This window comes from Microtus pennsylvanicus, chromosome 9, assembly GCF_037038515.1.
Source record: "Microtus pennsylvanicus isolate mMicPen1 chromosome 9, mMicPen1.hap1, whole genome shotgun sequence".
In the NCBI taxonomy this organism is placed as follows: Eukaryota; Metazoa; Chordata; class Mammalia; order Rodentia; family Cricetidae; genus Microtus; species Microtus pennsylvanicus.
Genome location: NC_134587.1, coordinates 59,123,546 through 59,135,797, shown reverse-complemented (window position 1 = coordinate 59,135,797; position 12,252 = coordinate 59,123,546). Strand labels below are relative to the sequence as shown.

At 52.8% G+C, this 12,252-nt stretch overlaps 1 protein-coding gene across 2 annotated transcripts in view; it reads left to right on the top strand.

Annotated features, from left to right (window-relative positions):
• The window catches only part of Cars2 (cysteinyl-tRNA synthetase 2, mitochondrial), a 29,619-nt gene extending 17,441 nt beyond the window's left edge, over positions 1 to 12,178 (top strand). For both annotated transcript variants that reach the window (XM_075986142.1, XM_075986141.1), the window contains exons 9-15: positions 1,614 to 1,681; positions 7,723 to 7,789; positions 8,156 to 8,294; positions 8,744 to 8,867; positions 9,965 to 10,063; positions 11,541 to 11,747; positions 12,002 to 12,178. In XM_075986142.1, the coding sequence (XP_075842257.1) occupies positions 1,614 to 1,681; positions 7,723 to 7,789; positions 8,156 to 8,294; positions 8,744 to 8,867; positions 9,965 to 10,063; positions 11,541 to 11,747; positions 12,002 to 12,073 (776 nt within the window). In that variant the 3' untranslated portion in view covers positions 12,074 to 12,178. The remainder of the gene's footprint in view (positions 1 to 1,613; positions 1,682 to 7,722; positions 7,790 to 8,155; positions 8,295 to 8,743; positions 8,868 to 9,964; positions 10,064 to 11,540; positions 11,748 to 12,001) is intronic.
• Positions 12,179 to 12,252: the final 74 nt, after the last annotated feature.

Genomic DNA, 12,252 nt, shown 5'->3' with positions numbered 1-12,252 from the left:
ATTACACAAGGAACCCAAAGCAGGTTAGGTGGGTTTTGATGTTCTCTTAAAGGCAGGTTAAGCAAACAGTCTGAGTACACAGTAGGATTTCTGGCTGTCTTAAGTGACCTCGAGGTATATTATTAACTTGGCTGAGAGGTCCAGTAAAAGTTCCATTGTCTTTGAATATAAGAGATGTTCTCCTATAATATTGCCACAGGTTACCATAACCTTTATGCCACTGTTTCACCAGTGGACACACCTTGCCTGGCAGGTTGGTATCGTAGCAGATAGAGTTCACTGTGGGGGATACCGCTAATAATTCTTCTCCCTCTGAGGCCAGCATAGTTCTCAGGTTCAGCACTGCGGAAGGGGCAGAGGCAGGTGGATCACTGTGAGCTTGAGACCAACCTAGTCTACATAGTGAGTTCTAGAGCAGCCAGGAATACCTAGAGAGACTTGTCTCAAAGAACCAGCATCCTCCAACAATAACAACAAAACCCAAAGGACCCAGTGGATTGGCAGTGACCGTGGTTCCCAGAAGCAGGTCAGAGGTGGGAGTGGTGTCACTGGGATGAGTGATGAGCAGGAGACCGCACACCTCGAGTGTGCTGAAGGTCACCAGGTCAGCGCTGCCCTTCCAGAAGACAGCCCAGGTAGGCGAGGCAGGTTTGGCAGCTGTCGGGTTATGGGGTACCAGACACAAGCGTCTACATATGGAAATGCAGTTCTAGGAAGTGGATGTGGAAGCCATGGTGCCCTGTAGGCGACAGTAAATGCAGGGTTGCTCTGGTGACACTGCCTACATCGCCAGGAAGTCCAGAGAGAGGCTGCTGGCCTGGTACATGCCGACCGTCCTGTTCTTGACGTCCGCTGCATTTTATTTCCCGGCTCCTGTCAATTCTCTGTGACGTATGTAGAATTAAGGCTCACGGTTATGTTTCTTTGGAGAGGGCACGTTTTTATTAAGTTCCCAGGGAGATCCATTTTGCAGCACCCTCCACGTGAAGGTGCGATTGGAAAAAGAGGGAAACATCTGTCTGGGACAGCAAGACCCTCCTCTGGAGATGAGCCTTGTTGGGATACACTCCAGGTTAGGAGGTCACTGAGGGGGTTTGGTTTTCCACCTGTGTTTCATGTATCTGTGGGAAGACAGCTGTAGCAGAAAAGCTGACAGCTATACCCCAAACCTGGGTGACCAGTGGCAGGTGACCAGCCAGTTACATCGGTGTTTCCGAACAGGGCAGGAAGGCATGGGTGAGGAGGCTCTGCTGTCCGTCACACTGACTGGGGGCTGAGTGGGCCCGTTACTGTACCCCCATGGTACAGTCTTGTCCCGGAGGGCTGCACACAGCACACATTGCAGGTGCAGGTTCCTGTAGCTGTGGGTTACTGCCCTATATCTTGGGGGACACAAGCCTCATGCCTCCATGGGCCCCGCTATGTGCTGGCTCAGGGCTGTGGATAGAGAAACGGAACTCCTCTCTGGTGTCCTGTTAACTGTGTGGGGGTCTGCCCAACTCAGGGCAACAAGGCCAGCTCTGGTGGAGCTCAGGGTTGCCTGGGAGAGGCTGTAACTGCAGGGGGCTCTCCACATCCAACTCTCAGAGGGGACACTTTTCTTTTTGTTTCAGGGCATTTGCATGTGAAAGGCAACGAAGAAAAAATGTCCAAATCCTTAAAAAACTACATCACCATTAAGGTAACGTTAGGCAGTGTGCTTTCCTCTGCAAGTGGAGTGACTGATGACTGCTTACGTGGTTTAGGGGCCTCTGGGGATGAAAACCGCAACATCAGACTCAGTCTGTCCTAGCTCTGCATGGGCCCCACCCCAGGGACCCACTCTTCCTTGTCTAAGGGTCTACGGCATCCCCTTCAGGCCTGCTGTTCGCTCCTGTTCTGCTTCCGCCGATCTCTTCCCTTTCTCTCTCGAAAGATTTATTTATTTTTATTTTGTGTGTATGAGTGTACATATATCTGTGTATGCACGCGGTGCCTGTGGAGGCCAGGAGTCGTTGGATCCCCTGGAACTGGAATTACAGACAGTTGTGTGCTGTGAGCCTCCATGTGGGTGCTGAGAATCCAGCCTGGGTCCTCCGTGCTCTAAGCGTCTCTCAGCCCCTGCATCTCTTTCTTCCTCTTCCCTCTTGTAAGTTTCCTTTCAAGCTTCACCTTTGTGAAGTGGCTTGAGTTCCAGCCTCCTTGGTCTTTGTGCCAAGTTTAACTTGAATCTGTGAATAAGTGGACCAGAGCAGCACTCCTAAATGCTTCCCAGGCTCTTGCCTCCCAAACCCAGAATAAGCCCTGGGGGTTGGGGGGAGGAGTACCCTTCACAGAGTGACAGGTGCCTTCCTGGGGAGTTCTCAGTCAGATCAAAGTTCCTGGCTAAGAGATGAGAAGCGACCCAGCCCGTGTGCGCAGTTGTTGCTTTGTTGTTTGCTGTGCACGGAAGACTGTCTCTGCCCCTTGGAGGCGCTTTAGCTGGAGCCTGAAAATTATAATGGCCAAAGACAGAGCCACAAGAGAAAAGCACAGAGATATAATAACTGCCACCTGCCTGCTTGAGCGCAGCGCACCCTGGCTGACATCAGTCAAAGGGAAGGGCTTGAGCTGGGTGGGAGGGCAGGGCATCCTGTAGGGTGCAGGGCTCTTCTGCTCTAGAAGGGTCGCTGGAGCCCCCCCTCCTGTTACTCTATGGGGAGGGGACCTGGGCTACTGGAAATGTCCTCTAAGAGGAAAACCTGGTGCCACTTTCAGTGCTGTCCCTTACCTGCTGGTTCTCAGCAGCTCGAGTGGCCCTCAGGCCAGCGTGTGGATTCTGGGGAGGCCTGCTCTGGGTCCATATGTGTGTAGTGCACCCACGCCATTATACACACATTGCTGAGCTGTTAGAAACCTCTGTTCTCAGTGCAACCATTAACCGCTAGGATGCTTCCCTGTAATCCAGGCTAGGATCACCAGCAATCCCACAGTGCACCTCACCTGTATTCTGATTGCTGCCTTGTGGCCAAAACATACTTGATAGCTTTCCTTCTTTTTAAAATCAGGACCCAATGATGGTCTGTAAATTTTGTTGCGGTCCATCTTTTCTGGCTTGCAGGCTGACTTGTATCCCATTGTTCATGTTAGGCTTCTGGTATACAGCAGAGCCTCAGCTCTTGTTTTAGAATTAGTGTGTGTGTGTGCGCATGCACTTGCATGTGGAGATACATGCATGCAAGGGCAGGTACCCTTGGAAAAGGGAGTCAGAGCTCCTGGGCCTGGATTGTAAGTGGTTGTGAGCTGCCTGACATGGGTGCTGGGAACTGAACTCTGGTCTTTTTCAAGAACAGTATGTACTCTTAACCCCTGAGCCATCTCTCCAGCCTAGACCCTCAGCTTCCTTCTCCCCATAACGTGGGGGAAGAGTCCGAGCTGTTCCTTTGTTGAATACCCCATGGTTTGGGTTTGTCTGTGTCTTTGTGGTATTGTTTCATTGTCTCTCCCATGTGGGCTTCACTAGACCTGATGCTCACAGGCGTGGTTCTGTTTGGGTAGGCATGGTGGTGGGAACACAGCACAGGCGTGGTTCTGTTTGGGGGGGCACAGTGGTGGGAACATGTCACAGGCATGGTTCTGTTTGGGGGGGCATGGTGGTGGGAACACGTCACAGGCATGGTTCTGTTTGGGGGGCATGGTGGTGGGAACACATCACAGGCATGGTTCTGTTTGGGGGGCACGGTGGTGGGAACACAGCACAGGCGTGGTTCTGTTTGGGGGGGCACGGTGGTGGGAACACAGCACAGGCGTGGTTCTGTTTGGGGGGCACGGTGGTGGGAACACAGCACAGGCGTGGTTCTGTTTGGGGGGGCACGGTGGTGGGAACACAGCACAGGCGTGGTTCTGTTTGGGGGGGCACGGTGGTGGGAACACAGCACAGGCATGGTTCTGTTTGGGGGGCACGGTGCTGGGAACACGTCACAGGCACTGCTTTGCTTTCCCCAGGTTGATACCTGGTGGTGGTGTCTGGCCACTGTTAGAGGTGATCACCAGATCCTTCCATGATGGAAGGCTTGACCTCCTTCTCAGGAGCTTCAGGATCTGAGCTGGGCTGCCTTGCTCCCTGCGTCCTTCTACCTGGGGCTTTAGTGCCGTCCATGTCTTGGGGGTTGTTTTTAGACTCGCTGTGAGCTGAGGATGTGCTTGGTGCATTGTGAGTTCAGTCCTATTGCCAGGGTCGCTCCTCTCAGCCAGGATGGGCCACGTCTGGTTCAGAGGGATCATCAAGAGAGCAGCAGGCAAAAGCCCCTTCCAGTGCAGGTAGTGTTTTCATGTGAGCACACTTCCCACCTTCCTATCCTGTGTCTGGGGAAGGAGCCCAAGCCTTTCCCAGAAGACATATGCTTCTGGAAGAAGCGGTGGGAGCATGGGTCCAGTGGCAAGAGGGAGTGCTCAGTGACACATGGGAGGTCACTGGATGGAGAAGACGTTTCTAGAGCAGGGCTCAGAGCAGAGCCCACAGTCTCGATGTGTTACCGTAGCGTGCTGTGTGTGGCGACACATCCATGCTGGTGCCAGTGATGTCTCTGCTCATCCAGTCACATGTCCACTGGAATGCTGCTCTATCTGGTTGTTTCCACACTGACAGATGGGGACAAACAGGACACAACTGACTGGGTCATGCCTGCAGCGTGTGCTGCATGGTGGACAAGGTGGTCAGAGGCGGCTGGCGAGGACTCGGACAAGAGATGGAGCACTCTCATACTGGGGGGAAGCGCACACAGGAGGTAGAACTTGAAATCACAGGGCTGTTATTCACCAAGGTCACACGGGACAGTGAAGCCACACACACATTCGCGTATGCTTGGATACACATGCACATACACTCGTGCACACTCAGGCACATGTGCACACACTTGTGTACATGCATACATGTGCACATACACTCGTGCACACTCAGGCACATGTCCACTGACATTCACATGTGCACACACTTGTGTACATGCATACATGTGCACATACACTCGTGCACACTCAGGCACATGTCCACTGACATTCACATGTGCACACACTTGTGTACATGCATACATGTGCACATACACTCGTGCACACTCAGGCACATGTGCACTGACATTCACACGTGCACACACTTGTGTACATGCATACATGTGCACATACACTCGTGCACACTCAGGCACATGTGCACTGACATTCACATGTGCACACACTTGTGTACATGCATACATGTGCACATACACTCGTGCACACTCAGGCACATGTGCACTGACATTCACATGTGCACACACTTGTGTACATGCATACAGTTGTACATATGCAGACACATACATACACACACTCGTATGTAAGCCCAGTGCAGCTTGGGGAAGGAACGACAACTCCCTTGCACTGTGGTGCACTCCTGCTTTGCTCCGGGGTTACTGCTGAGCAGTCCTGGACTGGACCATTTCATTCATGATCGAATGGACGGAGGCCATCTCTGTGCCCACCCGTGCTGTGGCCCTGCACCTCCTCAGCCTGTCTTGTCCATTGTAGCCAGGCAGTTCTGGGACCTGCCTGCTCATTCACGCCTGCCAGTGACGAGGGAGTGAACTCACAGAGACCACTGTGGCTAAACAGAGGGGCTGGAGGGGCCGAGGGAAGTCTCCGGGCACTGGCTCAGGACTGTTTGACAGCCGACCTGGCAGGGGTGAAGTGAAAGTGCCTGCTTCATTTCCTTGCCTCCACTCTGCTCCATAAGGGGTCTCCAGGACTCCCGGCCCCACGTGGGGAGGGCTTGCTGGATGTCCTGAGTGGAGCCTCTGTTCTCTGTTCACCTTTCCCACATTCTCTCCCATGGGGGCAACTTTCATTTTATTTTGCTTTTTAAAGATTCATTTATTTATTAGGCATACCTTTATGCCAGAAGAGGGCACCAGATCTCATTATGAATGGTTGTGAGCCACCATGTGGTTGCTGGGAATTGAACTCAGAACCTCTGGAAGAGCAGCTCTTAACCTCTGAGCCATCTCTCCAGCCCTTCACCTCATTTTATAATTGTATTGGTTGTATATTTTTAAAATAATTTTTTGAGATTATAATTTTATCATTTTCCTCATCTTCCTTTTCCTCCATCCACCCTCCCCCAATCAAATTCATGGCCTCCTTTCCTTTGTTGTTTCATATGTGTGTGCTTCTATAACTACAGTCAGCTCAGTCTGAATGTTACTTATATGTGTGTTTTAGGGCTGACCACTGGTATTGCGCTCCTCCCTGGGAAGATTGTCTCCTGCTCACAGCATCCCTTAGTTCCTGTCATCCTTTGCGTTTGGTTGAGGCTTCCTGGGCTCTTGCCTGTCCACGTTAGCATGTCCGTTGTCGTCCTTGTTCTTCTGCGATGTTTCAGGAGACTCGGTCTTACGGCAAAATCCCTCTTCCTCTGGCTCCTCAACTCTTTCTGCCCAGTCTCCCACAATGATCCCTGAGCCTGGGGTGTAGGAGCTGTGTTGTAGACTGATCAGTTGAAACTGGGCTCCTTCTGTTATGGTCTCTGTCCATTACAAAGAGAAGTTTCCTTGATGAGGGGTGAGGATTACACTGTGAGCATAAGGATAAATATTTAGAATGTAGTTAGGGACTGTGCTGGTGTCATAAAGAGGTAGGTGGTTTAGGTTCCCCTCCAAATCTGTGACTTCATTAGCCCTACGTGGCTGGCTAGGTTTCCAGTGCCAAGCAGGCCTATGTCCAGCTGAGAAGAGTTGCTGGTTAATTCCAAGGCTGGGCATCACTATTGCACCCTTAGGGTTCCTGTGGTCCGTGGGCATCATAGCTGGCTAGCACCATTGGTTGCTGGGTTCCTATGGTCTGTGGGCATCATAACTGGCTAGCACCATTGGTTACTGGGTTCCTGTGGTCCATGGTGGGCATCATAACTGGCTAGCACCATTGGTTACTGGGTTCCTGTGGTCCATGGTGGGCATCATAGCTGGTTAGCACCATTGGTTACTGGGTTCCTGTGGTCCGTGGGCATCATAGCTGGCTAGCACCATTGGTTGCTGGGTTCCTGTGGTCCGTGGGCATCATAGCTGGCTAGCACCATTGGTTGCTGGGTTCCTGTGGTCCGTGGGCATCATAGCTGGCTATACCATTGGTTGCTGGATTCCTGTGGTCCGTGGGCATCACAGCTGGCTGGCACCATTGGTTGCTGGGTTCCTGTGGTCCGTGAGCATCATAGCTGGCTATACCATTGGTTGCCTCCTTCCTTTGGAAGCCTGCGTAGTGCCTCCTGGTAATATGAAAGCTGATTTTCAGGGAGGAGGCTTTCAAGTCAAGTCAATAATTTCAAGGTGCCCAGCAGGGAGGTACCTGCTGGGTGTCATAAATTAGAGCATTGTCAGTGGTCAGGGAACAGTGCCATCACATGGGCTGGGCAGTCCAACCCTCAGTCTGGGTGTCAGCTTGTTCTGATCTCACAAGAGCTGTTGTACTCTCTTCCCATTATGCACACTGTCCCTGCCAGTCACCAGGTCCCCTGGTAACAGTCAGGTATGGGGCCCCAATAGTAGAACTTGTTTCCCAGGCTTGTCCACAGGAGTGTCGGGTATAAAGATGACTGTGGCAATGGGGTGAACGGTGCACAAGTTCCGGGGGGAATCAGTGATGGTGAGGGTTGGGCGAACACCTCCCCGTTTGTGTACTCTGTACTCCCCTGCATCACCATGGCCGGTGCTACAATCCTGTGTGACAGCTGCCGTGTTCTCTTTCTAGGACTTCCTGCAGACCTTCTCCCCTGACGTCTTCCGGCTTTTCTGCATGCGCACCAGCTACAGGTCAGGTGAGCTGGCTCTCATGTGCCTGGGGAGGCAGAAGGTGGGCCTGTGTCAAGGCCATCCAGGCACTGTGCTTGCTGGCTTGCCCCAGGTTTATTGGAGAAGTGAGCCTGGGAAACACAAGCTCAGTACCCAAGGCAAGGCTGCTCTTCCAGAGCCAACCGTTCTGTCTGCCCACCTATGCACATATCCCTGTGTGAGCCCTGCTGCCCAGAAGGTTCCAGGACAGCTTTGGCTGGAACCTGTTCAGGGCAGGGCCCATATTCTCAGGTAGCCCTTTGACCACGGCGCTGTCTTCCACTGGTTTCTCAGGTACTGTGTGCTTCAGGGCACACAGGGCATTTCCTCGGTGACCATCCCTTCCTTTGCAGCCATTGAATACAGTGACAGTACCCTGCTGGAAGCCAAGCACACCCTGCTGGGGTTGACCTCTTTTATAGAGGACGCACGAGCCTATTTAAGAGGGCAGCTGACCTGTGGCCCTGTTGGTGAGGATGTGCTGTGGGAGAGGTAAGCAGTCCTACCCACTCATGCCACTTTAGGGACAGGTAGCTAGAGCGAAGAGGCAGCCTCCCCTCCTGCCAGCTGTCATCCCCGCTTCCCTCTGCTCCTGAGCCCTGCACGCTGTGGTCATCTAGAGTTGACATGTTTCCATCTTGGTCCAGTGGCTCAGCATTGCCACATTTGATGGGGAGGGGCTGTCACATCTACAGTTGACTATTACAGAATCACCCAGGTGGCTGCTGTGCACTCATTGTGGGTAGGCTCCCTTCACTCGAGTTTATTTGGCTAAGGAGGTAGCTCAAGATTTTGTTACAAAACAGTAAACATTTGTACTTCTGGGGGAAAGATGTCTGTGTATTCAGGGTTGGTAGCAGGCCAGCCTAGGGCACCAGAGGGCTGCTGGAAAGCCCCTTATCTGCCTCATCACGACAGGTGACTCCCGTATCTCACTCCAGGCTGAGCATCACCAAGAAGGCCGTGAAGGCTGCGCTAGCCAATGACTTTGACACGCCGAGGGCAGTGAACGCCATCCTGGACCTTGTGCACCAAGCCAACAGACAGCTTAGGGCAGTCTCGAAGGTAACGTGAGTGCTGTGGATGTCAGGGCGGGGGGCTACTCCTAGGGAAGGAATGGCCACTGGTTCCACAACCATCTAGACTTGTCTCCCAGAGCTGGCAGTTTGGGGGCAGCCCCCATCTGTGAGACTTCACAAGCTCAGCTGTGACATTCAGTAGTAAACACAGGAACGTGGCAACAGGTGGATCAGCTCTAGCTCCTGATGTGCAGATGCTTGTGTCGTCTGTCTGCCGCCCTGAGTGCTGTTGAAACAGGGAGGTGGATTGACTGCCTCACTCAGTGGTGAAGTGTTTGCCCAGCACATACAAGGCTGTGAGTTCACTCCCTGGGACCTCCCACCCCAACAATGAGAAGCTGTCTGCTGGGACCTGGACTCAGATGCCACCCAACTGGGTCTCGGGCCACCTGATCCAGCATTGTGGGGGGATGGCTCCAAATGGCCTTGTAGTTTTGGATTCTTGAGTGACATTGTCAGCACCACAGGTGGGCACTGTGTCTTGACATGCGTCTAAGGGTTCCATGTCCATGCAAGGTACTTTCCCTTAGTCCCTTGCCTGGTCACCATGGGGCTGAGCATTCAGTCCCAGCTTCTTCAGGCTCACATTACACACGCTGGAGGCAACTAGCAGATCAAACTAACCATACCCAGGGAAGCTGGCTGTGGGTGATCCCAGAGTTCCTGAAACTTGCCCTCAGCCTTCTCATTTCCAAGGGTCACTTCCTGTGAGTCCCACACTACTTGGCCAACTCTGGGGGCTCCTCTAGGGGGAAGAACACAAGCTGATTAGGGAACAGGTTGGCACTGCCATTCCAGGAATGAGGCTTGGCATTCCAAGGGTCTCTGAGTCAGTCAACAAACACCACACTTTCGAGATTCCCTTGTTTTCTGCTCAAATCCGAGACCCACAGTTCCCATCACCTTCCCTCTACCATGCCCTGCACTGTACCGTGGCTGTGCTTAATCCACAGGACCTAGATTCGCAAGGTACTGCCGTGGTATGAAAGGCAGGCGGAGGCACATAGTACCAGTGAGCCTAACTGTGCAAGAGCCCACAGAAGCCAAAGCAGAAATGCTCTGACCTCATCCATCGTCTTGCAGGAAGCTGGCGGCCCAAGAAGTCCCACTGTGTTTGGTGCCATCATCTCCTACATTGAGCAGTTTTTCGAGACTGTTGGGATTTCTCTGGCAAATCGACAGGTACATCCATCTCTTCAAATGCTGTGTTCTGAAACTGCTGACCTAAGGTGACTAGTCCTTGGCTTACATACTGGAGTTGCAGGGTGCCTGTTAGCGGACACTCCACCACTGACCAGCTTGTGGCAGAGCAGGTCAGCCTAGGGTCTACAAGCTGATATTCCAGGTACAGAAAGGTGCACATGAAGACATTTTCCCGAGCTGTATGAGATGGCAGTGGCATGAGTGGGTCCCTGGTCCCTACAATTGGCATCTCTCTGGTTGCAGGAGGCCCTCGGGCTTCCCCACCTATCTGGTGGTTCCTGCACAGCACAGGTCCAGTTGCTGGAAAGATTCTGCCTTTCCAGACCTTGATGTAAGCCAGCTGTGTGGGAGGTCCCGTCTCCTATGTAGTGACGGCTGTCCCTTCCTGTGATGTTCAGCTGTACCAAGTAGATAGGGCAAGGCTACCAGGTTCTTCCACAAACCTCCTTCTCCCTTCTAAATGGGAGAGGCCTTGGTCCTATGAAGCCAGCCTGGTCCACAAGGAACACACAAGTCTCCTATCTACTCAATTCCAGTTCAGTTAAGCATGGCTTTGGGGCTGGCCATGTTCCCTATTGTGTCCCATCACCCTCTCCATGCAGGCCTCAGTGCGTGGAGGTGAGGTGTGTGCATCCAAGCACATGTGATCGTATCTAAGTTGGCTAATGCACCTATCTATGGCTCCACTCAGCCCTGGTTTACCCTGTTCTCTCACCAGGGAGAAGCCCCCGTAGCCCTCTCTGGGTGGCCTCTCCTCTGTGCACACGTCATTCTGCTGGTACTCTCTGGCCCCATGCATGGATGTCACTGTGGGTTCTAAAGTCCCCTTTAGGGCCCCTTTCCTCCTCACTCACTTCACTCTGGTGTGCCTTCAGCTTTAGGGCTGTTCTGGAAGAGACAAGGCATTCTCCACTCACTGGGCTGGAGCCACGCCACGCCTCCGACAAGGTTGGCCAGAGTGTTAACTCTGGCACTCCTGCCAAGGCTTCTGTAGTCCTTTCTAGGGCCTCTTGCTTTCTTGTTTTTGCCTTAAGAGGGGACCAGCTTTGGGTCCATCAGCCAGTGTATAGCAGGACAGATGGCTTATGGGAGCTCAGTAAAGGGTTGTCTTCATTCATGCTTAAGGCTTAAGCTGCTAGACTCTCCTGAGACGACAGGATTCTGCCGATACTTGTCACATCTACAACTGTTGCTGAGGCCTAGATGGGACCGAAGTAGGTATTACCATCTTAACTTGAGCCAGTGAGAGAATGAAGTGTTTCTCAGAGCCAATCTGGTGCTAGCTAGCCTCATTCACCCTCCAAGATTCCCTAGAAAGATTAGGAAACTGATAAAGACAAGACCCAAGCAGGTCTCAGCCCAGAAGCTAGTTGAGTGTGGCCTCCCAGGCTGTGGACGGGAGACCCCGCCTTGCTGGGCATACTCATTAACAGTGTCTCATTTAAAGGAGGCTCAGTGTGTTTCAGGAGACAGCGGCACAGCAGCTCTGTACTGTGTGGTGGATGAACTTGTGCGCTTCAGGCAGAAGGTCCGCCAGTACGCACTGGCCACACCCGGGGAGACTGGCGCGGCCCGGAGACAGCAGCTCCAGGAGAGGCAGCCCTTGTTAGAGGCATGTGATGCCCTGCGCCAGGACCTTTCCACCCACGGCATCAATATTAAGGTTAGCAATACTGCAAATACAGGGGACACCAATGTCGCAAGACAGTGGCCAGTCAGCCGGCTTCTGAGAGAAGATGGCAGATGCAGAGGTGGTGTGGGAGGAGGGTATATAAGCTGTAAGAGCTGCCAAACTCCACCCCTGTGGGCAAGGAGCTGGCTCCCTCTCCTGGCATCCCACTGCTATCTCCAACTTCACTTTCTGACCTGTCTCCTTGAGTAAGAGGATGCCAGACCTATCAGAGCCTTCTCCTTCAGGACAGAAGCAATACAACCTCCACTTGGGAACTGCTAGATCCACGGACGACACACCAGAAACCTGAAAGTTGAGGATGAGGCAGCTGCAGTTCCACGTGCTGCCATGCCATGGTGCCTGCTCTTGTGATGAAAACTTTATATTAAAGTTGCAATTGTGGCTGTTTAGCCAACAGTAAAGTGAGCCTGTGCTGCCTGCCATGTGTCCACAAGTGCCTGGAAAGCTAGTAGGGCAGTGCCACGACGGCCACATT